Consider the following 27,614-nt stretch of genomic DNA (forward strand, 5'->3'; position numbering starts at 1 on the left):
TGCACACGGGTGTAAAATCTCGGTTTATTGCGCTTTAAATTCCACTCGACCCCCAGTCACCCCTCCTGCCCAACTTAACCGTGATTTATCCCCTCTGGATATCTGTGAGGCCGGAATCAGGGGCCGCTAAGATGATGGTTCCACCTTTTGCAACGATGATAAGAGGTAGAACGCTTCTCCCAAGTAACAACGGTTCAAAACTCACGCAACGTATGCATGCATATTTTGAACAATTAATGACATTAGGCGCCCTGTCAAGAGTTCTCTCATTTCTTGAGTTTATTTGGTGTGCTGAATGTGAGGTCGAACACTACATTTGAAGATTAATTGACTTATAAGATCTAGATATATAGTATAATTAAATAAAAATGAGGTACATTTTTATAATTTCAATAATAAAGAAGGTTTTAGGGTAAAATGCCTCTGTAATTTACTTGTATGTATCTTGTTGTTGGGTTGACGATACTAATAAAAGATGATATCATTTACCCTAAATAACTCAAAATCTTTAGTCTCATGATGAAATATAGATAAATAAATTATAGAAAATATTTTATCCTATAGAAGAGTAGAGTAATCTTTTACATGAAAAAGGTGATATAGTATTGATTCCAAAATTAGTATAATATCACTTTTGTTCCAAGGAGGTCTTAAATAATAAATGAGTCCCAAATTTAGTTTCATGAAGAAGAAATAAATGCACTAACTACTTATCCCAAGGTACTTTCTCACCAATTCAGCGTAGGAGACACCAGGGTAGGCATCTGTGGGTAATGATGTAATAATTACATCCTCCAATATATCATAGCTATAGATAATTGAGAGATTCAAGATTTTTTGTTTTAGTCAAAGTAGATTTAAAAATGTTAGTCTTTATTAATATTTTTTAATTTATTTTCATAATCGATAAAATATTTTTATAGAATTGAATCGATAATCTTTAAAATTAATTAATTTAAAAAATTAAATATTACATTAAAAGAAATAATGAATCCACTGGAAGTCACTAATGCAGCAGTGGCAAATTGGTAGATGAAAATTGCTGGAATTTGCTGCCTAGGAACCTAAAAAAAAATCCAACATTTCACAGATCAGAATCTAAATAAATATTTACATATATAAATATTATTTAGGTGTTAGATTTACGGAGAGAGAATATATAGCGCGAAATCTGATGGGCATGGAGCACCTACTTCGACAAATTTATTATTTTTTTTAATTATTGCGAAATTCATAAAAGGTGGCGGAGAAGGGCAGATTTGGGGGCAATTTCGACAGATCGAGCGACTGCTGGAAAGGGGGCATCTTGTAGTTTCCCTGTAAAGGGAGGGTCAAAAGTCGCCCCCCTCTCCCATTCATTCACAATGATGAAAGAGAGAGAAAGAGAGAGAGGATAATGGCAGAGCTCGCAGTGCTGTAGGTGGTGCGCCGTAGGACAGCTCCCTGTAAGCTCCTCCATCTTCTCCTCTCCTTCTTCTGTGATGTTCCTGATTCCTCGGCCCTGAGAGATCCTCAGAGAAGAAGAAAGAAGGAGGAAGGAGGAAGAGGAAGGAGAAGCTGCCTCTTTTGGATCTTCCAGGAGGTATGTGATTTTGGTATTTCGTTTTTCTTTTGGAATCTTCCTCATCTACTGTTCTCGTTCTCTTCAAAGATTTTCCCCCCTCTTTGGCTCCTTGATGAAGCCCTAGATCGAACTTGTCATGGATCTTGGTTGTGGGATAGAGCCTTCTGTATTCCATGCCTTCTCCTTCCTACTACTCCGTGAATATTAATTACTATTTGTTGCTTCTTATCATTTCATGCCTGTGCATGCTCTCCTTCACATAAAATGATAGTGTATACATAACATGATCTCCTTGCAAGCCATCCTTCTTAACTGATTCTATAAGATATTCTACATGAAATAATGCTACAGAAGCTCAGTCTAGTTTCTCATTGTTTATTTCTGGTTTGATTTACTTCCTTATCATGTTTCAGACATCTAAATCGAGTGAAGGGAGGAAAAAGTTGGGTTTTGGTTATGCTGGAGACCGATCAGAAGAGGAGAATCTGAAGAGGCCTTCTTCAGATGGTATCCATTAAAACCCCACCAGGTCCTTCATGTTCATCAGATCTTGCATCAGTGAAATCTCATGAGAAGGCTCCTGAGAATATTGCCTTCCTTGAAGAAGATCCAACCCCTAAATTTTCCATAAGGTAACTAACTCATTTCCTATTTTGGGATTGTTTCAGTTTCCATAAATTCTCAATATGTTCTTTGAGTTCCTAGTTTTCGACATGATGGCTGATGAATCTCTGTATTTACTTTCAGAAATTATGTTCTTGCAACGAGGTGTAAGTGTGTCGAGGCTAGTTGGCCCTTTTCGCGGCAGTTCCTGCAACTTTGCATGAAGCATGGTGTCAAAGATCTACTACCACCTTTTGAACCGCCTGATCTGGTGAGATCCCTGTGCTCGAGAAAGGCAGAACAACTCGTTGCATCCACAACAGAGGACAAACCAGCTTTACTTTTGAAGGAATTCAATTCAATTTCAAACTCCTCAGATCTTGTTATAGAGTCTACATTGAAGTCTGTAAATCCTCCACCGAATGAAGGAACATATTTGGATGAACTAATTCATACTGAAATACCAAGATCAAATTGTCACTCTGAACATAACCATAGTGCTGAACCTATTTGTTCAGTAGCCAATGGTACCGAAGCATCACTGAATTTGGCTTCCATTGAGCCTAGAAAAAATTTTGAAAAGCCACAGAAGCCACTCGAAAAGAAGTGCAAATTGAAAGGCAAGTTGGGTGTCATCTGCGAGCTCAATAAGGAAGGCGACATACTAACTAATTCTAGTATGGTTTCAGATGCTATGGCTTCGAAGGTTTGCCCAGTTTGTAAGGCATTTTCTTCTAGTTCGAACACTACTTTGAATGCTCACATAGATCGGTGTCTCTCGATGGACTCAAATATGAAGGATATTTTGAGCGAAGTCCCAAAATTTAAAGCTAAACAAAGGAAGAAGAGGTTGATGGCAGAGATTTACATGGCAGCTCCTCATGCCACTCTTGAAGACCTTGATAGGAGAAATGGTTCAAACTGGGCTGTGGAACTTGCTTTGCCGACAACACTGACTAGTGGGGTTGTTAATGAGACCAAGAGGTCGAAGATGTCGCCTGTGACTGAATGCATAGAGAATGGGAATGACATTGCTGTTTATGTGGACTCAAATGGTATGAAACTTGGGATTTTGTCGAAATTTAATAAACCAGCACTGAACGATCTTAATATGAGGAAGAAAAAGGATTTATCATTGAAACACTTGAAGGATATGAAAGTGAAGACTCAAAAAAGGAAGCTTTCATTCGAACTTCCTAAAAATCAGGTATTTTTACAGTGCGCTATTTAAGAACTTGTGACTTCATTTGAGAATTTTTACTATTCACCAACACTGGAATAGAGTTATGCAAATTTCATTATGAGAAATCTTGAAGTACTTTATATATCGTGCAAGACGGAAATTTACTTGGCGGTGAATTATGATTATTACTTGGGTGGAACTTAACTAAATAACGATTTTGTTTTTGAACAAAAAGATGGATGAAAAGGAAGCTGCATGAAATAATAATGCAAATAAGACAAACAGTTAGAAGAGTGATTCAAAACTTTTTAGACCTTGAGAGCATTTATGATATCAGAGTGAAATTTTTTGAAGCAATAACAAAGTCAAGAGAGACTCAGGTAAAACCGTAAAAGAAAGTTAAGAAAACATGTATCAAGGAAGTACTGCTTCAAGTTCATCCATTTGATAGCTTTAATGTCTATTCGTTTCCTCAACAATGTGCTACAACTAGTAGAATGAATGAGATTCTTGTATAGGTACATTTGATTATTCAATCTTGAATTTATTAAGAAAATATACAATGCTATTTTACATAAAATCTATAACTATGGAAGGCCTGTACAAACAAACATGATCTTTCCTAATTCCCCAAATTTAATGGGATGGCGAAAAATATGCATAGTTCTATAAGGGTATTGCTCCCCTTCCTCCCCTCCAAATCGACATTGGTGATTTGGATGACTTCATTATTTTTAGCTTCAGAATTTTAATCAAGGTTTATAATTATGACAATTTACATGAACTGCTAGAGTTTTTTTTTTCCGTTTTAGAATCAACTATCTTTCATATTGTTTTAAGAACCAAGAACCATTTTATTCTATTTAAGCAACTTGCTTTTGTCCTCCTAAGTATCGAGTTTAGGTACGGATAAGTTATTTCTCATTGTCATGATTGTCGTTGTATAACATCTTCTTCTATTTTGCTCGCAGTTTGTAGATGCACTTGACGATGATGATCAATCTGCAATCCATCAGCAAGATCATGTTCAGTCATCTGCATTGCATGCCGAGGAACAAGTTGGGAGCACTGCTCCTGCAACTTCGAAACCATGGATGTGCTCTATAGAATCAGATATCCTAAAAGATCACCCTAAAGGCAGAAATATGGACATAGACAACACAACACCAGTACATAGGAGCATTTTGGCAGGGAATCACCGATGCAATTCTTTAGGTGTCGGTAATAAATTCCCTAGGTCATCAGAAGTATTTACGGATTCTCCAAAAATGAAGAGAGTTGATTGCTTGTACAGTGATAATCATCCCGCAAATGATGTGAAAGAGAAGTCTTTAGAACCTACTTCGAGTTCTAGATGGTCTTCAAGAAGTGCTTGTTCAACTATTGGTCTCCTCAGATTGTCAAAGCCAACTGATAAGTTCCTATCTAGTGAAAAAAAATCAGTGGAGATTGACATGGGAATTCGTAAGAGATCTATCAAGTGTTCGAATAAGCCAATGGGATCGTTGCAGGATTCGTCTTCATTCAAGGACCAAGCTATTTTCAGTTCAAAAAGGGAATTCCTAGTTAAGAGACCATACTTCCATTTGGAAGGAAGTAAAAGCGAGGCAAGTGAGAAGACACTTAAGACCCTTAAGTTCCGTAAACATAGATCAGCTTTGAGAACTTGCAAGAGAGTACTGCCATATTTACTACCTATTGATGGAGTACATGGAACTACCAACAGCTTGATTGCAAGAAAAGATAGGGCAGCACACACTCATGAATCTGGTCGACTCAATTCCAATACAATAACCCATGGGTGTGAGGGACCAGAATTATCAGAGACAATCGAAGAGCTAGAGCACAATAATTTGACACGATGCGACAATTCTCAAGTTGAACACTCAGACATACAAGCAGAAAACCAGAGTCATGGAGCCACAGGAGAAGCTGGTGGTGCTCATGTTACGAATGATTTTATCAACTCAGATAAACTGGAAATTAGTTTCAGAGCCAAATCTTGTTCTTCTCCATGTGCAGATGGCAAAGTCCAAGAAGAGAACTCTGAGCAAAGATCTGGCCAACAAGAATTTGTTTTCAATGACGAGGACCATGATGATGTTGAGTATGGAGATATTCAAATGGAAATCGAATCAGTGGACAAGGAGGTGGAGGTCTCTTGTGCAGTCCTTCCAGAAGAATATCAGGCCGAAACCATATCTGCTCAAGATTCTATTGGTTGTCTAACTAGTCGTAGGGGTATGGAGCTGGATCGAAAGTGTATGCCCCAGGACACTGGAGAATCTGGATCACCTATTTCTACAGGTTCTTCTGTTTCCTTACCACCTTCTGGAGGCTCCAGAATGAAAGATCCAGAACCTGAAAAATTGATGAGTGGTATTCCTGTTCAAGATAATTTGAGTTTTGCATCTCAGGCTGCTGAATTCACTGAGATTACCGAAGAAAGAAACTCTACTAGTAGAGCACACAAGAAGGATGATCTGCCATTCTGCTGTTTGTGTAGGAAGAGCATTTTAAAAGATTCACAGCTTCCGAGCCATAGTGAAACTTCCAGGTCAACTAAGGAAAATCGAATCTTGAACTTGTCTATTGGGCCAAGAATATCTTCCTCTCTTAGGACATATCAGAATCCCAGAAGTAATAATATATCCAATTCAACTCAGCAATCCAATTACAACAATCCAACAATTGATTTTTGTGGAAGTTATGGACCATACACTGATTTGGGTTCTCCATCACTTCATTCACTGAACCAATCCAGTTCGATCCCTGTACTGCGGTTGATGGGTAAGAACCTAATGGTCGTAAACAATGAGCAGCTTTTGCATCCTCAAACTATTGCTTCAAACCATATACCTTATGTGAATTCTGTTTCCACTCGATTTGCTTCCATCAACAATCTCATGAAACATGATAGTTCATATTGCTGTCATCAACAACCATTAACTAGCGACCGCACAATGCCTCAAAAGCTACCGACCCTTTCAATGTGCAATACTACCAGGGTTCCTCCTCATTCTACTTGGGCAATGAAACCAGATCAACACATGCAACAGACACCATACAAAAGACACGGTGCTCGCACTCCTTATGTGACGAATGACGTGATTGTCATTGATGATTGTTATTCTCAACACGAGAATGAACTCATAGTCTCCCTAAAGAATACTGCAAATACTTCACTGCTTGGTAGATATTGGTCCAGTAATCTAGCTCCAAGGCCCTTTACTTGCTTTCCATTGGAAAGCCAGAACAGGAATGTCTCAGGCAGACCGAGAGCCTTATTTGCTAATTTTCAACCAGTGAACGATGCTAGTTTTATAAATCAAAGGTTCAACACACAAAGCCAGGGGGTTCTTATACCATGTCCAACTTTCCAACCACCCGCAACAAGTCGGATGGGCCCATCATTGTATTATCCTCTGATTCTACGGTGATACAGATAGCATAAAGACACTTGTAGTGGAGACCTGTCATCAGAGATCGGGTAGGAGCAATGTTCATACCAGATCACACTACTGACAGTTGACACCGGAAGTTCACTGATGACTGCCGAACATCCAGGAATAAGATACCTGTTTGATGTGTTGGTTTTCTTGCTATATTGGAGTATCTATCGTACTAAATGGGATGATGCCAATGAAGATCTCAATTTTCTAGTTTTGGTAAGCATAAGCTTTTTCTTTTCTCGAAAGTTCGTAACGTTTAGCTTTGCTCAAGAAATATGTATATTTCCAAAATCCATGCACCAAATTACAAGTTTAAAATGGCAATAATACATCAGAAACTGTCTCCTTTGCTTTGCCTACTTTCCATCACTTGTTATTTTGTTCAGCTGTTTTTGTTCATTCTACATCCAATGGCAAAAAGGATCTGTGTTTATGTTCAGCAGATAAAATCTAAAAGAACATAAAATATTAAGGCCAAGGAAAAACTTAATTCTGATCTCGATGATAATTTCAAGTATAGTTCAATAGTTTACAGTAAGACAATCAAAGAGCTTGTCAAGGAGCTTGTGATCATAGTGAAAGTTCGTTTCTTAAGGGTGTCTCCCCTCAAGTTTACCAAGAATTCTTTCAATGTAAAATACATACTTTGTTGAGCTCAAGTAGTTTGAGTCACTCTTGTTGAAAAATGCATTTCTCCATAGTCCATATGGATGGTTAAGTTCATTGTCTCGTTGACAACTTGATACGGTAGAATCGTCAGTATGACGATGTGGATTACTTTTCTTTGACATAAATCATATTTTAGCATAATGCAAAGGTCATCATGTTGCAAATAATTAAAATAATGTGAATTTCTTTGTTAGGTAAGGACATATTAGACTTTTGAATTAAACTTCAAAATCAAACTTGCACGCAATATCATCATCCTCAACCAATCAATTAAGTTACTGCTTGAGTAATTTAAGGAGCATTTGTTTCCCTCTGTGGACCAAAACAAGCATCTGAGTTTCTTAAAATTTAAGAAAGACATCCTTCATTTGTGGGATCGCAAGATGAGGAGAGCTTCAGCAAGCGATAGTTTTCATGATCCATGAATCTTTTTTTATCAGGTATGTAACAGTTTTTTTCATCAATGTTCATCTAGTTTTAGTTTGATTCCTTAAAGCTAAAGAGGATATTGGTTTTCTTCATTTCTGAAACTGTAACGAGATGATGGCGTTGTGTTTGATCCTGAAATGGTTGTGCAATTTGAGAATGTTATGAATAAACTTGTGACCGAGGATACCTCTCCTATTTTTTAACCACGCCTTTCGTATCCTAACTCACTTTGTCGAAACCCGACTTGATTAGTGTCGCCTCTCGCTTCTCCCTTAAGAACTTTGATCGCCTTTTGCAGTCTAGTTGAAAGAACTTTTTGACATGCTTGAATTCTTTTGGATTATTCGCAACACTTGGAATGCTTAGTTTGATCTTGCCACTTCTAAGGTTCCCCCTCACACAACTAGTCGAGCATATTGATAATGTTTGGGTTGATCTTGCCATTCTGATATCTGACTGGTGGGTTATGCAAATGCTACTTTTGAAAACTCAGTGAATTCATTGATGATCACATTCTGATCAGTCACTAGTTGGTTTCCAATAGTTAAGGAGATTCGCACAACATCTCTCCTTCTATCCTTCCTTTGCGACTATTGTTGTTGGACGGTTTAGTGGTTAATGCATTCGGTGCTGTCGACTTAAGATTTGGGATTTGATTTTGACAAAATCAAGGTAAATTGTCTTTCTATAATCATTATTCAAGGTTAGTAGTCATCGGTAAATTATTAATTTTATGTTAATCCTGGGACGAATTGACGGGCCGCTGAAGATTAAAATAGTCATATTTTTGCCGACTTCCTTTGCGACTATTGTCAATTTCCAACCATTGCTCAAAAGCCCTTTTCATCGTGATGTCATATGCTTGTACATTGTTGTTGGGCAAAAAAATCAAAAAGACGTCCTTCTTAAGAGGGCACCTACTTTTCAAAAAAAAATATTAAAAGAACGTCTTATCATATTTTAAAATATCCTTGTTCCAGTTGTAGTACGTGTAAATTAAATAAATTCCATTTAGTCAATTTATTTTTATGAAGATCAAAATTATCTAAATTTAATTAAAATCACTCCCAAATCATCAATTTGACCATAAAAATATAATAATAATAATAAATAAATAAATAATTAATTAATTAATATTGTAGTAACTAATTAAGAAGGCTACCATATTGTAATAGTTAATTAAGTTAATTAATGGCTGTTATAAATTTTTTATGATAAATTTTACTATGTTAGAGTGATTTTGATGAACATTAAGAAGTTGATAAATTTTCTTTGATGTAAAAATACTTTCTATATAATTTTTTTATCCAGTTTAATTAATTTTTTTTACAGTTATTCTGATTTTTAGAAGGTTTATTGGATATCTTTTCAATCAAATAACACCGAACTTAGGTAATTGATTTAATTTTATAAAAGTTTCTTATCAGTTATTAGGATAAATTAGAAAGCGCTTACGGCGACCTGTCTAGAAGTCTAACATCCCATTGTTGCGTATTTCATTTTGAGAAAAAAATCTAATCTCTACAAATGGGTAGTAATTTATAATTGAAGTGTGGGTGTCTGGTTGATAATTTGATGTTCTTCTGTTGAACAGTAGTCCCGGGATGTGTTGGATATCTTTTCATATTTGATTAAAGGTTGTTATTGATGGTTATATTATTTAATCTTGTTTCATTCAAAAGTGATTCCCTGCTGAATCAAAGTGATTCCCTGCTAATAGAGTTTATTTTGTCACGCAAATAAATGAAGGATATAAATATGATTATTTAAAAAGTGTGAAGTTTTATATGATTTTAATTTTTTTTAAAAAAGTATTCCAAAGTTAAATCAAACAAGATTAACTTATATATTTTTTTTCATAATTATAATTATATGATTATTTCACAATCATTTAACTAAGATTATAACATTATAATCGGAACCAATGCACTTTTAAATTTTTACCAATATGTCTCTAGTCAATTCAATGTCTCTTTTTTTTTTTTTTTTGGTTGGCTGTTAAACGTCTGAGAAGCGAAGTTCATGTCATCAGTCTGCCGTTTGTCCTGTAAGAGTATTCCCAAAACAGCACTTGCATAGCTGAAGACGAAACAGTTTGACAGTATGACCCGAAGATAGATTGCACCGGTAGAGCCCTGTGCGCAACCCCCATTCAATGTTCTATACCGTGAAGCAGAAGGTTAGTGGATCATCTATCGCTTTCCACGTCAGAATACAAAAAGGAAAACAAAGTGAGAAGGAAGAAGACGACCACCACGAAAGGCGGCGTCTTTACGCCATCTAATTCAGCTTCTTCCCGGCACAAGCCATGGCGGGAGACGAAGACAGCGACTCCCCTCTGCTCCCGGAGCTTCAGAAGGAACCAGGGCAGGATGAGCGCGGGAAGAAGAGGACAGGTGAGCTTTCTTTGCTGCTCCGATTTCTGACGTTCAGATCGTTAAATTTGAGTTTTTTTGGTGAATTAAGGAACTCTCTGGACGGCCATCGCTCACATAATAACGGCAGTGATCGGGGCCGGAGTTCTGTCCTTGGCGTGGAGCATTGCTCAGTTGGGTTGGGTCGCAGGTCCCGTCGCCATGCTGCTGTTCGCCGCCGTCACTCTGTTCCAGTCGTCGCTGCTCGCCGATTGCTACAGGTCGCCGGATCCTGAGCACGGAGAATTCAGGAACCATCACTACATGGACGCTGTCCGGCATTTCTTGGGTAAGTAACCATTAATCGATCCTCTGTTTTCTCCTCTGTTCTTCCTGCATCTTCCTTCTGACCTTGAACCATTTGCATCTCTACTGTTTAACTATTAAAAAAGCTTATGGCAAAAATCAAGAAGTTCTTTTTTTTTTTACCAAATCCAGAGGCGACCTATTTTGATTTTTTTTTTTAATTCTATTCGGTCTGTGTATAATTACTTGACTGTTCTCCATTACCGGTAACGCCCCCTTTAAATTTTACATCTATTTTCTGAATTAGTCGAACGTGTTGTAGTAGCTACGAAACCGTAACTATTATACATGTAGCATCGATGATTTTATAGCTGTCACAAAATTAATGAATATTAGGTGAGCAAGTTGAATTCGCGTTGTAGTCAATATGGTTTCATATATGATATAATATGTGTAACAACTACTAAAACATGAATTTCTACCAATGTTGAATAAATTAGGTATGCATTGTCGTAGTTACTAAATCATAGCAGCTACAATATGTGTAACAACTACGATTTCGTGAATGGTAGAAATTCATGTTGTAGCAGTTACAATATGTGTAACAACTATTAAAATGTGAATTCCTACCAATGTTGAATAAATTAAGTATGCATTGTAAGAGTTACGAAACCATAGTAGCTACAATGTGTAACAATTACGATTTTGTGAATAGTAGGAATTCATGTTGCAGCAACTACAATATGTGTAACAATTACGATTTCGTGAATGGTAGGAATTCATGTTGTAACAGCTATGAAACTATAGCTATTAAAATGTGAATTCCTATTAACGTTGAATAGATTAAGTATGCATTGTAGTAGTTATGAAACCATAGCGGCTACAATATGTGTAAGAGCTACAAAAATATAACTGCTACAACGCATTTGATCCTGTCTGAAAACTGTAATGATGATGCGCTGGGCACGATGGACTGGTGATTGATCGGCGGGAGACCTTTCTCTCCCAGAAGAAGCTTTCCCTCGATCCTGTGCACAAAGAGAAGATCCAACCAGACGTCAGTGCCTAGACACTAAGGAGGAGTCCCTGGTGAAGACCCTCCAATGCTCAAGTCAGTACCAATCCGAACGGATGGATGAAGAACTGTAAGAACGTGTTCGCGAGAGAAAAGTTGCAAATGTTTAGAGAGCGTACCTTCGTCACGGAGAGGACTCCCCTTTATATACCTCCTCACCTAACCTCCGTAGTCGTGAGGTGGCAGAATGTGTCAAAGTTTGTTAGGTAAAGGGAATTGTACCACCTCAGTAATGTGTAATGATTATCTGAGGAATTTTCCCTTTACCCATATATTTATCTCTTTTGTCGTTTGTTGCTTCGGTTATTACTGAGGTTCACTGGCGGAGCCAGGATTTGTAGCCCGCCCGGGCTACAAATCTCCTCCAGATTGCTCCCCGGACTATAGAGGTTATTTTCTTTACTTAGGAATCAAAATTTAATGACATCAACGGGTACAATATACACTATTTTAGCAAATCCACCCGGGCTACAACCCGGGGAAGCTTACACCTGGCTCCGCCATTGCTGAGGTTGTTGAAGGAACATGTAGTTGATGGTCCCTGAGAAAGTTTCTAAAAGAATATTCTCACGCATTATTGTTATTCTGACAAACTGTTAGGAAGTTGTTCGTCGAGTATGTCCTGGCCGGTCCTTAAGGCTGGCCATCCGTATTGAGCAGCTACTCAAACATATTGTGTATAGTTTGCTTTGCCACATATTGTACTGCATGTATCTTGATCGACCTGTGAAGTCGGCCGCCTTTATGTTTGTCTCGACATTAAGTCGCTCAGTTATGTTATGCACATTAATGAGTCCTTCGCTTGGAGAATACTACTATAATATCTCAGTCATATCAAAGATCTATTTACTAAATAATTAGGGTGTCCTGTGCTCCCTAGAAGTCCGTCCAGGTAGTAATATGGAAATAAGTGCTTCAAATCTGGACGACCTTTTGTCCGGGCGGACTCGCATAAAGAGGTTCACGAGCCTCGAGGAGGACAACCCATACTCTAACTAAATCTATGGTTGGTCGACTGAGAGATGGGCTAGACCTACCGACCATCCTATAAGATTGCCCGCCTACAATTTGGTCGGTTATCAAATGACTGGACGGGTTATCATTTAGGTAGAGTACGAGACTTCGTATATTCGACCGACACTTAAGCCGGTCGGCCGCTGATCGCGTAGCCTGTAATCTAGCCCGGCTGGACCTGAAAGCCTTAAGGCTGGGTAAATGAGGAAGCCAAATGGGAGACATTCTTCTCCATTGATTTTGACCGCCACGTCATCTTGACTTTGACTATCACGTCATCTTCTGGGTCCATTCGTTATATCCCGTATCAACGTCTAATCGGTTCAAGATTGAGACGGGCGATACTAAAGGACACTTTGGTAAAAAATTAAAATGGAAGACTCATTGTGATTGTTGCCCAAGCTTATTCGACCCCAAAAGTTTACTTTCATGGACAAAATTCGTAGTGTTCATCCGTTGTGTTTGATGTGGACCTTGAGTTAATCAATTTTTTTCCTGTTTATTGTGTAAAAACAACATAGAATTCTTAATTAATGAGCTACAAAATCAATGGCAGGTGAGAGAAGCTATTGGGTCTGCGGGTCCATTCAGCAACTGTGCTTGTTTGGTGCAGGATTAACCTACACCATCACTTCGGCTACAAGCATGAGGTAATGAAAGCTTCAATTTTTTTGTTATCTAAAATCTTAACCCTAAGATTGTTAGATCTCCGAGATTGTGAGTTGCGGGTCGCGTGTGGATCATGATCAATTATAGTATGTAAGTAACTAGGCTGCTAGAAGAAAGGAGAATCTAAGAGATCGAGTCAGTGTAGGGAGCTCGGGAAGCTTAGTATGCTTGAAGGGGAGAGTTAAGTACGAAGCTTGGGTGCAAGAGTCATGTAGGGTATTTTAGAGGGCCGAATTGTTGAGTCATCCTAGAGGGTCCATCAAGACGACGGTTTCATCTTTTACTACCAACTAACATATGATAGATCTACATTGGAGGGGATCATTATACATAGAGTTCACCCAATACTTTGGAGATGAAAGAAGGCCCAATCGATCTATGTAATTAGCTAATGGAAAAAGTGATATCGCTCACTCAAAGTGGCCCAGTATCTAATACACAAAACATCGGAGATCATCATAGAGGATAGAAATTTCCATGCCAAGTTATTAATCTTGATTTGGAGGTATTTGATGTGTGGGCAGGGCCATCAAGAAATCAGACTGCTACCATAGAGAAGGACACAGTGCTCCATGCTCATACGGAGATACCTTCTACGCGCTGCTGTTTGGTGTTGTTCAGATAGTTTTCTCCCAGATTCCAGACTTCCATGAAATGGCATGGCTCTCTGCTCTCGCCGCCGCCATGTCCTTTTCCTACTCCACCATCGGACTTGGCCTTGGCCTTGCCAAAGTGATCGGAAATGGAACCGTAAGAGGAGGAATCGGAGGCGTCTCCATGGCTACCACTTCTCAGAAAGTTTGGCGTATTTCTCAAGCACTTGGAGACATCGCTTACGCGTATCCATACTCGATTATTCTCTTCGACATTGAGGTAACAACGATTCCCAGCTAGCTACTTTGTTTGGTATTTAATTGAATCGCATAAGCAAGTTTCGGTATTATCCAAATCACATATTCAATTTTTCATAATACTAAATTCACTCATCATATTTTTGAAATACCTCTACTCTAACTTTATTGGTTACTAACTAACACTACCAATGAGTTCTTAACATTCTCTTGATTCAAAAAAATATCAAAATTTTAAATTTTAGAATGGTATAGGTTCATTCTACGTCTAAAACTGATTGATGGATCTCGAGAATTCTGAAACGCTTCAAATCAAAATCAATATATCTAAATTCGATAATGTAAATTAAGAACAAGACAATTTTAAATTGGTAGAGTAAAATTTAAAGATGTGCTTTCAATCTATGCTAACAAATTTAGATATGATGACATAAATACATTAAGAAGTTTTCTAAAGTTATATTAGTTTTAGTTTGAATAGATTCAAAATTCTCTATGTTCAAATCTAATTGGAATATGATATGTGATTTGGATAATATCGAAACTTATAAATGTGTTTGTGTAATCCCCTGTTTTGAACTGAAAGAGAACATTAAACTCCCAAGGACACTCTGAGATCGCCGCCGCCGGAGAACCAAACGATGAAGAGAGCAAACACCATCTCCATCCTCATCACCACCATCTTCTACCTCTGCTGCGGTTGCTTCGGCTACGCAGCCTTCGGCGAAGACACTCCAGGGAACCTCTTGACAGGTTTCGGCTTCTTCGAACCATACTGGCTCATCGACTTCGCGAACGCATGCATTGTGGTTCACTTAGTCGGAGGTTATCAGGTCCCCTGTCTTTCCATACATAGCTCGACAAATCCTTCTAAAACAAACACATCTAACCACCTCCAAAGTTTCTGAATTTGTTAGGTTTACAGCCAGCCAGTGTTCTCCATGGCCGACAAATGGGCTGCCGGGAAGTTCCCCGACAGTGCATTCGTGAACAAGTTCTACAACCTTCGACCGCTGCCGCTGTTGCCGCCCGTCAGATCGACTCTGTTCCGGCTGTGTTTCAGGACAGCGTATGTTGCAGCCGCCACAGGGCTTGCCATGCTCTTCCCTTACTTCAACCAGGTGCTGGGAGTCATGGGGGCCTCCTTCTTCTGGCCTATTGCCGTTTACTTCCCTGTGGAGATGTTCCTCGTGCAGAAAAAGATCAGAACTTGGAGCAGAGAATGGTTGCTGCTTCAGAGTTTCAGTGTCGTGTGCTTGTTACTCAGCGTATTTGCCTTGGTTGGATCGTTTGAAGGACTCATAAGTGAAAAGCTAAAGCTAATTAAGTAGCAAATACTTCATATTGATTCATAGCAATAACATTGGGAAGGAGATTCAAATTCCATTGATGGATTGTTTCTCGAGCAAGGTCTGAAGAGCATGGAGCAAGTCTTGTAAGCATCCGGTGGCCTTGTCGTGGGCGCGTATGTTCTTGGGCATCAGCTGCTCTGCGACGTCGGCCGGAGAAATCTTCACCGCCGCCAGAAGCTCTCTCACCTTCTCGAACAGCGGATGCGCCTCCACTTCCAGGTAGTTCTTGGCTAACACCTTGAAGGCCTCGAACTCGCAGTGCCCCAGCTCGACGTGCATGTCCATCCTCCCCCTCCTGATCAGCGCCGGGTCCAGCTTCTCCACGTGGTTGGTGGTGAAGACGATGAGCCGCTCGCCGCCGCAGGCCGACCAGAGGCCGTCGATGAAGTTGAGCAGCCCCGAGAGGGTCACCTTGCTCTCCCCTTTCTCCTTCGACTCCTTGGCCTTCTTCTCCTTCGGCTCCTTGACCTTCTTCTCCTTCCTGGCCTCGCCGCGGGCGCCGGAGAGCTGGAGGGAGCAATCGATGTCCTCGATGACGATGATGGACTTGCCGGTGGTGTTGACGATGAGGCGGCGGAGGTCGGTGTTGTGGCGGATAGCGGTGAGCTCGATGTCGTAGACGTCGTAGTCGAGGAAATTGGCCATGCAGGCGATCATGGTGGACTTGCCGGTGCCCGGCGGGCCGTAGAGAAGGTAGCCGCGCTTCCACGCCTTCCCGATCTTGGCGTAGTAATCCTGGCTCTTGCTGAACGTCTCCAGGTCGTCCATGATCGCCTGCTTCTTCTTCGGATCCATTGCCAACGTCGCGAAGCTCGCCGGGTGCTTGAATTCCACCTGCAATTCAATTTGAAACAGAACGATTCTATCTTGAACCGATTTGAGTTGAACAATCGATTGATACCTGAGTCCAGAGGCGATCGCCGCCGCCCATGGAGTTCGTGTAGAGTTTCCGCTGCCGGTTCCTCATCTCGATCGCGTTGCTCGTCTCCATGACATGCTCAAGGTACTCGTTGACCACCTCCGGCCGGTGCCGGGCGTCGAAGGTCAGCGTGTAGTACTTCTTCTCATTATTCCACAACCGCGCCGATCCTTTCTCGATCTGCTGGCAGTGGTACCTCCACGTCACCTTGATCGCCCCTGCTTTCTTCTTCTCCTTCTTCTCCATGGCCGCCGGCAGGAACTCGTCGACGATCTCCTCGGCGTCGTCCACGGTGAGCACGATGCTGCGGCCGGTGCGGTCGGTGCCGGCCTTCATGCGGAGCGCGCGGTCGGAGAACATGGCGCCGAGGTAGCACTCGGCGGCGGAGAACACCCGGTTGTACATGTGCCACTCCCGCCCTTGCTCCGGGATGGTGATCTGCACCTCACGGAACCACCACAGCTTCGCGCGGCGGAACAGCCGGCACAGCGCGCCCGGCAGCTGGTTCACCACGCCCATCAAATTAAACATGATCATCGTGTTCATAGCCGTCAGGGTGGCGCTGGCGAACCCGCCGGAGTTCCTAAAGCTAAACATGGTCACTGACAGCCGGTGCAATTACAAGAAACAGAACCACACCAACAATTTAAATCGCGAAAAAGTTCCAAAGCCAAAAGGTGTGAGGGCTGTCGTGATTTGTGTGTTGTGCTCCGACTCTGTACTGGATTAGGGTTGATGATCAATCCTTCTCTGACACATGCAGAGATTCAGATTAGTTAGGAGCAGAGTAATTTCCTGTGAGTCAGAATTGGTGGAGCAAAAGCTTTGTGAAGCTTTGAGGAGGATTATATTCATTGGGGTGTGATAGGTGGAAAGGAAGAGCAGGATTGAGTGGAGAGAGAGAATGTGTTGTGTGATTTCAATTTCATATTCAAAAAGTTTGTTGATGGTGGTGCACTCTCCTTTTTCTGTTTTGGCACACTGTTTGTGCTAGTTTTGGCTTCCTCAAGTGATTAATATACTGGGGTTTGTTGCATGCTAGTGAGTGGATTTGAGCTGGAACCTAGTGTTTTTGCAATGGATCTTGCTAAGTATCTAACAGGTGGAACAGCATTTGAACTTTGTTACATATTTAGTTCAATTTAGTATTAAGTTAGCTTGAATCCATGGTTTCTCTGGGTCTCTTATGATATTTAAAGCAAATCTTTGAGATGTGATTGTTTGGTTAATTTCTTTAGGGCGACGGCGACAATAACTATAGGCGAGGTTGGTAGTGATGCATGAAATACAATTTTCTTTTTCGGGAAAAATCTTGAGGACGAAGATTTCTTTTCTTGTTTTTCTCCTTAAATCTTTATTCTTGTCAACTCGTAAGATAGTCGTTATTCTGGCCGATATCAATTAGGAGTTGATAAACTCTAAGATTCGCTTGATAGCCAAAATGATGTAAAAGTGGGATGTGTTAGGAGGAAAAGGCCATTTGTTGCACCAAAAGAGGTCATCCTCTTAGATAAGTTGGCGAAGTAAATCAAAAGAACTATCTTTAAGAACTTTCAGGTGTCGACTATGGATATACCTACCCTAGTAATATCTTAGATAAGGATCTAACTTCTGACTCATCAAATTGGCAACCTCCATAATGCTCGACATTTCAAGCACCTCCCTGAACTTCCACATGGTAGTCCAAGCACCTCTCTCAACCTCCATTGAGCCGCCATAGCACATCCCTCAACTTTCACTTGATAGTTCAAGCACCTTTTTTTTAGTCTCCAGAGTGCTCGACATCCAAAATACCTTCCTTTCACTCCGCATTGTGGGCCCACATGGCTCCCCTGGGGACTCTGGTTACATCATGTACACAACTTTACCACATCAGACCTCTCTTGCCTCGGCGTCATCCCCAACCATCTCTAGGTATAGTTTTGACCAGAAGAAACCTGCACCATGCATAGAACGTCAAGAGTAGGAGGCCCATAATTAAGCAGATAGTTATTTACATTTTTCTCTTTCTATATCTGTGGATCGACTTTAAACTAACTATGATGTGATGGTTCCACATTAAAAAATTAATCTTTCTCTCACTTATATATTTATTCTACGCAAATTTATTTGATTCAAAATATTTCACTAGAGAAGAATAAAAATAATAATAGATAGCATATTTGAACTCTTTATTGTTGACGCAGGTAGACTAACAAGAAAGGAGGGGGAGTGAATTACCTATAAAATAAAATTGACCTTTCTCAATCTTTTAACTCTAATTAGTAGCACAATTATATTAAATTAAATCAACAACTAAAAATAAGAGGCAAAGAAGTTACTTGGTTACAATGTAGGTGGTTGTTAATCCAAAACAAAAAAAAACATTAAAAATTTCCTTCTTTGAAGACAGAGAAATCTTTTACACTCGTTAAACGCTCAGACAGTTGCTAGGAAATGAATACAAGAGTTGATAATTATTTCCTAGGTCCAGGGGTCTTTTTATAGCCCTTGGAAAACTCTATTCGCAACTTGAAGGCGCCTCCAAGATGGTGTAAGGCGCTTTCCATCGGATGAGTTTTATCCGCTGAGGATAAAACTCTATCCGTCGCTAACAACTATTGGAAGGCGCCTTCAAAGGCTGGAAGACGCCTTCGTACTGTTCATCGAATGCGCCTTCCAGCTATGGCGGGCGCCTTCGCACTATTTATCGAAGACTCCTTCCAACCACAGAAGACGTCTTCCACAGGGCAACTCAGCTCCAAGCTGATCTCTTCGCGAGGTTCTTTGCGTAGGTGATTCTTCGGCTAACCGGAGTTGAGCTCACTCGAACTCAACTCCGACCTTCTCATCGAGCAGCCTTCCTCTCCGGTTTTTCGTCCCTCAGACCGCCGCACACATCCTTCTTATCTGTTGGTGTACTCTTCCGCAGCTTCTCGTCCTTCGGATGCACTGAGCCCGTCGACTCCCTTTCCGTGCCATCATTCTCGTTGTCTGCGTCTTCCGCTAGACTTTTTATGTTCCTAAGCTCATGCACACTTAGACACAAGGATCAAATACACAGGACCTATCTTAACTTGATTGACCAAATCAAAATGACCACGGGGTACTTATAATCTCTCCCTTTTTGATGTGCATCAATCCAAGTTAAGTTAAAGTTAAATACTAAATGTAATAATATAGTAAAGCAATGAATTAATTAGGTTAATTACAAAATAAATACAAGAGTATAAAAATTATGAGAATTATCCTAACTTCCCCTTGATCCCCTTAACTTTTATCGTATTTCTCCTCATTTGATCATATTAAAAAAAAATTAAGAAAAGTAATAGAAAAGATTAGAAAATTGGGACAATAATTCTTAAAATAAAAGGTTTCCCATTTCTATTTTCTTTGAATTTAAAAATATGATTTTCTCAAAGTAATTCATAATAATTCAAATAATATTAAAAAAAATTAATTTTTTTTTTTAAGGATAGAGGATATCATGTTTCATTAAAAAAAATTTAAATTTAAGTCTGAAATATAATTTTAAATTTTAAAGTATTGCTTTTCATTAAAAAAAAATTACTCAACAGTAAAAAAAAAAATTGGAAAAAATTCTACTTGTAGATTAAATCATTAGATAGCATAGAAAAAAATTTTCCAACTTGAAATAAAAAAAGAATTTTTTTTTTCTTATTTAGACAATTTCTATCCTAATAATTCAAAAATTAGAGTTTAATATAAAAAAGATTTTAGAACCCAATATAAGTTCCTATTTACTGAATTTATAAAAAATTTGGGAGGTATATAATTTTTAGAATTTTTCCTAATTTGTCCCTAGTGATTTCTAATGAACCAGTTGATTTTATTGCTATTTGTAAATTTTGATTTTCGACAACTATTCGAATTCAACCACGCATAGTCATTTTCTAGTTTTTCTATTCGTGGTTTCAATTTAGCATTTTCTATTCTTAGATTATCATACATTATTATGGAGCATGAATTAGCTAAGGTTAGTTTTATCTCTGCATTTTTTCTTTCTAGTTTTACTAAATCCTTAGAAAGTACCTTAATAAATTGAAATGACATTTTAGGAGGTAAAACATGTACCTTACTTACCTCATGTTCTGATGTTTCCTCTTCATAGCAGCTTTCTTCTGAAGATCCTCCCCCTTCATCAATGCTCATCTCTGAGCTGCTTTCATCTTCTCCTTATTGGTCAGCCAGTAGGGCTAGTCCGATGTAGGCCTTGATCTCGGACTCGGAGGATGAAGATTTATCCCATGTTACCTTTAAATTCTTGAGTTTCGATCTTGTTGATCTTTTTCCCTTGTCTTTCTCCTTTTTCAGTTTGGGGCAGTCGTCCTTGATGTATCCTTCTTGATAGTTGTAGTATCGAATCTTCCTTTTGTTTCGAAAGTCCTTTTTCATCTGCCACTTGAATTTGTTAGATTTAATAAATCTATTAAATTTCCTTACCAATAACGCCGCTTCATCTTCGTCGATGGATGCTTGATAGTCTTGATCATCTATTCTTGCCTTTAGGGTAATGTTCTGACTGGGCTCCTTTTTCAATTCTGCACATCAAAATTCGTGAAGTTCTAAAGTAGAAAATAAACTATCTAAAGTACTTACTTTTAGATCTTTTGAAATGTAATAAGAGTCTATTATAGACGTCCAGTCTTGTGTCCTAGGGAAAGCATTTGAGGCATACCTTAATGAATCTCAGTTTGTTATCTGTTCTCTAAGATTCGTAGGTCGGTTATTAACTCCTTCAGCTTGGCGTGCAGTTATGCTACTGACTCTCCTTCTTTCATCTGGAGGTTGGTCAGTTGGTTCCTGAGCATATCCCGTTTTATGAGCTTGGCTTCAGACGTACCTTCATGTAGCTCTAGAACTTCTCTCAAAGTTCCTTTGTTGATTCATAGGTGTTGATTCCGCTGACTTCTTACTGAGGTAGCACGCTTAGCAGATGGAATTTAGTTCATCCATTTGCTATAAAGTCTGTTTGCTCCTTCTTGGTCCATTGGTATTCTTCTTTTTCATTTCCTTGTGGGTTTTTGGGAGCTACAAAATCCAATTTAATAATTAAAAGCAATCAAAGTCTATTTTAAAGAATACCTTCATGCATTTCTTCTATATAGGGAATTCTCCCTTGAACTTCGATGGATAGATACTCAGTTCGGCCATTGTCTCGGTGCTTCAGTCGACGGTTAGTCCTTCTGAGGTGTTTTGGCTCTTATACCACTTGTTGGCGTAGGTAAGCCGACAAGAGGGGGGGGGGGGTTACGTATAAAACAAAATTAACCTTTCTTAATCTTTCAACTCTAATTAGTAGCATAATTATACTAAATTAAATCAACAACTAAAAATAAGAGGCAAAGAGGTTACTTGATTACAACCTAGGTGGTTGTTAATCCAAGGCAAAAGAAAGCACTAAAAATCTCCTTCTTTGAAGGCGGAGAAGCCTCGTACACTCGTTGAATGCTTAGACAATTGCTAGGAAATGAATACAAGAGTTGATGATTATTTCCTAGGTCCAGGGGTCTTTTTATAGCCCCTGGAAAACTCTATCCGTAGCTTGAAGGCACCTCCAAGATGGTCTAAGGCGCCTTCCATCGGATGAGTTTTATCCGCTGAGGATAAAACTCTATCCGCAGCTAACGGCTATTGGAAGGTGCCTTCAAAGGATGGAAGACGTCTTCATATTGTTCATCGAATGTGCCTTCCAGTCATGGAAGGCGCCTTTGCACTATTCATTCAAGGTGCCTTCCAGCCACAGAAGACGCCTTCCATAGGGCAACTCAGCTCAAATCTGATCTCTTCGCGAGGTTCTTCACGTAGGTGATTCTCTGGCTAACCGGAGTTGAACTCACCCGAACTCAACTCCGACCTTCTCCTCGAGCAACCTTCCTCTCTAGCTTTTCATCCCTCGAACCGTTGTGCGCGTCCTTGTCATCCCCTGGTGTACTCTTCCGCAGCTCCTAGTCCTTCGGATGCACCGAGCCCGTCGATTCCCTTCCCGTGTCATCCTTCTCACTGGCTACGTCTTTCACTCAACTTTTTGTGTTCTTAAACTCCTGCACACTTAGACACAAGGATCAAATACATAGGACCTACCTTAACTTGATTCACCACATCAAAACTACCACGGGGTACTTACACTTACCACCTCAGAAATCCACAGGACTTAAAATGGGTGCAATCGGAGTTCTCTCGGTCAATCAATGGTATAGATCGAAATCCACTGATTGACCTAGAGAGCTCCGATTACACCCATTTTAGATCCTATGGATTTCTAGGATTTCAAGTAATTCAAATATGCTATCCATTGTTTATTTCAGCTTCTCTGGAGGTATTAAAATGCTATTGAAAAATCAGTTGATATCTCACAAACGTTGGACCAGATATAAAATCTCACATTCGGAGAAGTCAAAATAAACAATGGATGTCGTATTTGAAATCCTTGCAACCCTAGGAATTTACAGAAACTGAAATAGGTGCAATCAGAGCTCTCTACGTCGATTAATGGATTTCGACTGAAATCGATCGAAATCCAATAATTGATCTAGAGAGCTCCGATTATACCCATTTTAGGTTCTGTGGATTCTTGAGATTACAAGGAGTCTAAATATGTCCATTATTTATTCCGGCTTCTTTGGAGGTGGGATTTTATATCTGGCCTAACATAGGATTTCGATCGAAATCCATTAATCGACCTAGAGAGCTCCGATTACATTTATTTCAGGTCATATAGATTCCCGAGGTTGCAAGGAGTCTAAATATGTCCTTCATTATTATTTCAGCTTCTCTAGAGGTGGAATTTTATATCAGGCCCAATGTCAGATTTTAGCTAATTTTTTAAATCATGTTTTAACATATCCAGAAAAGTCAAAATAAATAATGGATATCACATTTGAACTCCTTACAACCTAAAAAATTCATAAAACCTGAAATGAGTGCAATCGGAGTTCTTTAGGTCAATCAATGGGTTCCCGTCAAAACCCACCGATTAACCTAGAGAGCTCCAATTGCATCTATTTCAGGTCATGTGAATTTCTGAGGTTGTAAAGAATTCAAATATGTTATCCATTGTGTATTTCAGATTCTCTAAAGATATTAAATGTTATTAAAAGAATTGGTTGATATCTCACATATGTTGGGTCTGATATAGAATTCCACCTTCGGATAAGCCAAAATAAATAATGGAGGACATATTTGGACTCTTTGCAATCTCACGAATCCACAGGAACTAAAATTAGTACAATCAGAGCTCTCTAGGTCGATTAATGAATTTTAACCGAAATCCCACATTGGGGCTGATATGATTTCATATCAAGTCTGTTGGAGTGTATACTAAAAGCCTAAGCTTTTGTAAACATTTGTTTTGAATAAAGAATCACATTTGGTCAAATTATCTATATTTGTTTGTAGTTGTTCAGTTAATTTATATTGTAGATAACATAGCATGTGGTGTCACATGCAGAAGATAATGTTATCAGTACCTTATAAATTATAAACAGTAGCTCACGACCAAAATGGAAAGGAACAAATCATTAGAAGGTCATAGTGTAATTAGGTATCAGTTTATCTTGACTGTATAATTGCACTAGTACACTTAGAGTGTATTGAGTAGGACCATTTGAGGTCGTTTCTTTTATACTGACTTTATAAAGGAACAAAAACCTCAGTTATTATGGAAGTGTGTGCTCTTAATCCTAATATAATAACAAGCATATATATTTGATATTTATTTCTTTAATTTATCAATGGGTGAGATTTAGTTCGATGAATCAATAAGCCCGATAAGTTGGGAAATGATATCACTTATAGTGTGTGTTGTTGATTATAGAAGGAAACTGTGTCCTAGAGATACTAGGTTGATAATGTCCCCAAGAGGAGCTCATAAGGATTGTCATGTTAAACCCTGCAGGTGGACTTAGTCCGACATGACGATAAGGTTGAGTGGTACTACTCTTGGACTTAGATATTAATTAAATGAGTTGTCAGTAACTCACTTAATTAGTGGACATTCGATATCTTAAACACAGGGAGACTAACACGCTCATAATAAGAAGGAGCCCAAAAAATATAATTTGGGATTAGTGCGGTAGTTCAATAATAGTTCTCTAGTGGAATGAATTATTATTGATAAAATTAAGTTGTGTGTTCGGGGCGAACACGGGATGCTTAATTTTATCGGGAGACCAAAACCAATTCCTCCTCTCGGTCCCTATCGTAGCCTCTTATTTATAGAGTACTATACCCACCTATACCCACCTTCTATACCTACCAATAAGGGGCCGGCCAAGCTAGCTTGGGAACCAAGCTAGGGCCGACCTAAGTATAAAATTGGGTGGCCGGCCCTAGCTTGAACCCAAGCTAGTGGGGGCCGGCCAAATTAAATTAAAAAGGAATTTTTATTTTAATGTTTATTATGTGGAAGAAATAATTTATTAAAGAGAATTTAAATTAAAATATCTCTCTTATAAAAGATCTACAAAAGATTAAAGAAAGAGATTAGATCTCTTTCCTTATTTGTAGATTGGTGAGATATTTTATTTTCTCTTTAAAATTATTCACATGTTGATAAAATTAAAATTATAGAAATTTCCTTTTATCAACCATGAAGAGATTTTTGAAGAGAAATTTTATTTTTAAAATTTCCGGAAACAAATTAGGAAGTTTTAATTGTTGATTGAAACTTGTCCAATTTGTTCTTCATGATGTGGTCGGCCACTTGAATTCAATTGGGGAAATTTTATTTATTTTTCTCAATTAAATCATGTCAAGGAAATTAAGGAAATTTTATTGTAATTAAATTTCCTAATTTGCCTAGGCCAAGGAATATAAAAGAAGGGGTGAGGGTGCCTTCATGAGACACAACCTCTATTATTTTCTCTCCCTCTTTTGTTCCTTGGTGTGGCCGGCCATCCTTTCCCTCTCTTCCTCTTGTGGTGGCCGAACCCCTCTATTCCCTTGGAGCTCTTGTGGTGGCCGGATACAACTTGGAGAAGAAGAAGAAGGAGGAGAGGAAGCTAGCATCTCTTGGAGCTTGGTTGGTGTTTTGATTTTCTTCCTTGGTGAAGCTTCTTTCTTTGTGGCCGAACCTAGCTAGGAGGAGAAGAAGGTGGTTGGTGGTTTCTCATCTCGGAAGATCGTTGCCCACACAACGTCCGAGGTTAGAAGAGGAATACGGTAGAAGATCAAGAGGTTTTTCTACAAGGTATAACTAGTAATTTTTCTTTCCGCATCACACTAGTTATTTATGGAAATAATACCTGTTAGAGTGTATACTAAAAGCCTAGCTTTTGGTATAAACATTTATCTAGAAATAAGAATCACATTGGTCAAATGTCTACATTTATGATAAATGTAGTTGTTCAATTAATTTATATTGTAGATAACATGGTGTGTGGTGTCACACACAGAGGATCATGTTATCAGTACCTTATAAATTATAAACAGTAACTCACGACCATAATGGAAAGGAACAAACCATTGGAAGGTCGTAGTGTAATTAGGTATTAGTTTATCTTAACTATATAATTACACTAGTACACTTAGAGTGTATTGAGTAGGACCATTTGAGGTCGTTTCTTTTATACTGGCTTTATAAGGAAACAAAGACCTCGGTTATTATGGAAGTGTGTACTCTTAATCCTAATATAATAACAAGTACATATATTTGATATTTATTTCTTTAATTTATCAATGGGTGAGATTTAGTTCGATAAATCAATAAGCCCGATAAGTTGGGAAATGATATCGCTTATAGTGTGTGTTGTTGATTATAGAAGGAAACTGTGTCCTATAGATACTAGGTTGATAATGTCCTCAAGAAGAGCTCATAAAGATTGTCATGTTAAACCCTGCAGGTGGACTTAGTCCGACATGATAATAAGGTTGAGTGGTACTACTCTTGGACTTAGATATTAATTAAATGAGTTGTCAGTAACTCACTTAATTAGTGGACATTCGATATCTTAAACACAGGGAGACTAACACGCTCATAATAAGAAGGAGCCCAAAAATGTAATTTGGGATTGGTGCGGTAGTTCAATAATAGTTCTCTAGTGGAATGAATTATTATTGATAAAATTAAGTTGTGTGTTCGGGGCGAACACAGGATGCTTAATTTTATCGGGAGACCAAAACCAATTCCTCCTCTCGGTCCCTATTGTAGCCTCTTATTTGTAGAGTACTATACCCACCTATACCCACCTTCATACCCATGTTATAGGGGCCGGCCAAGCTAGCTTGAGGATCAAGCTAGGGCCGGCCAAACCATTGGTTCATGGGTGGCCGGCCCTAGCTTAGGTGGTCGGCCCTATTTAATTTAAAGAATTTTAATTTTAAAATTTTCTTATGTGAAAGATATAATTTATTGAAGAGATTAAAATTAAAATATCTCTTTTATAAATCTCTACAAAAGATTAAAGAAAGAGATTAAATCTCTTTCCTTATTTGTAGATTAGAAAGGATATTTTATTTCTCTTCTTTATAAATTATTCACATGTTGAAAAATTAAAATTATAGAAATTTCTTTTTATAAACCAATCATAAAAGGGATAAAAATTATTGGAGAAATTTTTTATAAAATTTCTGGAGACAAATTAGGAAGTTTTAATTAATTAAAACTCTCCTTGTTTTGTTTTTTAAAGTGGCCGGCCATTGTGTTTAAAAGAAGAAAAATTGTTTTAATTAAAATAATTTTTCTTTACATGGCAAAAGAATTAAGGAAATTTTGTAATTAAATTTCCTAATTTGCCTAGGCCAAGGAATATAAAAGAAGAGGTGAGGGTGCCTTCATGAGAACAACCTCTATTATTTTTCCTCCCTCTTTTCCTTGGTGTGGTGGCCGGCCCTTCCCTTTCTCTCTTCTCCTCTTGTTGGCCGAAACCTATCTTCTTGGTGGAGCTTTTGTTTGTGGCCGGATCAAGGAAGGAGAAGAAGGAGAGAAAGCAAGTCTAGTCTCTAGCATCCCTTGGAACATTGGTGGTGGCCGAAATTCTTCATCCTTGAAGAAAATTATTGTGGCCGGCCATCCTCTTCTTTTCTTCCTCTTTTGTGGTGGCCGAAACTTATCTCTTGCTTGGAGTTCTTGTGGTGGCCGGATACTACTTGGAGAAGAAGAAGAAGAAGGAGAGAAAGCTTGTATCCCTTGGAGTTTGGTTGGTGTTTTGTTCTTCGTCCTTGGTGAAGCTTCT

General features: G+C 38.9%; 3 protein-coding genes across 5 annotated transcripts; 2 read left to right on the forward strand and 1 right to left on the reverse strand.

Annotated features, from left to right (window-relative positions):
- The first annotated feature begins 1,356 nt into the window (after nt 1–1,356).
- LOC122034303 lies at nt 1,357–7,161 on the forward strand. The gene is made up of 4 exons (XM_042593497.1): nt 1,357–1,582; nt 1,978–2,196; nt 2,312–3,374; nt 4,322–7,161. Exons 2-4 carry the CDS (start codon nt 2,069–2,071, stop codon nt 6,788–6,790), a joined length of 3,660 nt encoding a protein of 1,219 aa, XP_042449431.1. The 5' UTR covers nt 1,357–1,582; nt 1,978–2,068; the 3' UTR covers nt 6,791–7,161.
- Nucleotides 6,885–15,555, forward strand: LOC122034305 (probable amino acid permease 7). Of its 3 annotated transcripts, none has more exons than XM_042593500.1 (8): nt 6,885–7,018; nt 7,666–7,911; nt 9,933–10,296; nt 10,367–10,603; nt 13,206–13,299; nt 13,843–14,191; nt 14,756–15,002; nt 15,087–15,555. In XM_042593500.1, exons 3-8 carry the CDS (start codon nt 10,209–10,211, stop codon nt 15,461–15,463), a joined length of 1,392 nt encoding a protein of 463 aa, XP_042449434.1. In that variant the 5' UTR covers nt 6,885–7,018; nt 7,666–7,911; nt 9,933–10,208; the 3' UTR covers nt 15,464–15,555. The 3 variants fall into 3 exon arrangements, with proteins under 3 accessions (XP_042449434.1, XP_042449433.1, XP_042449435.1); XM_042593499.1 differs by having other exon boundaries at nt 14,775–15,002; XM_042593501.1 differs by having other exon boundaries at nt 14,775–14,994.
- LOC122034304 (AAA-ATPase At3g28580-like) lies at nt 15,529–17,087 on the reverse strand. Its single transcript, XM_042593498.1, has 2 exons — nt 16,423–17,087; nt 15,529–16,355 (listed from the first exon to the last, which is right to left on the reverse strand). The coding sequence occupies exons 1-2, from the start codon at nt 17,035–17,037 to the stop codon at nt 15,546–15,548; spliced, it is 1,425 nt and encodes a 474-aa protein (XP_042449432.1). The 5' UTR covers nt 17,038–17,087; the 3' UTR covers nt 15,529–15,545.
- Between the last annotated feature and the right edge of the window lie 10,527 nt (nt 17,088–27,614).

Source organism: Zingiber officinale, chromosome 11B (genome assembly GCF_018446385.1).
Source record: "Zingiber officinale cultivar Zhangliang chromosome 11B, Zo_v1.1, whole genome shotgun sequence".
Taxonomy (NCBI): Eukaryota; Viridiplantae; Streptophyta; class Magnoliopsida; order Zingiberales; family Zingiberaceae; genus Zingiber; species Zingiber officinale.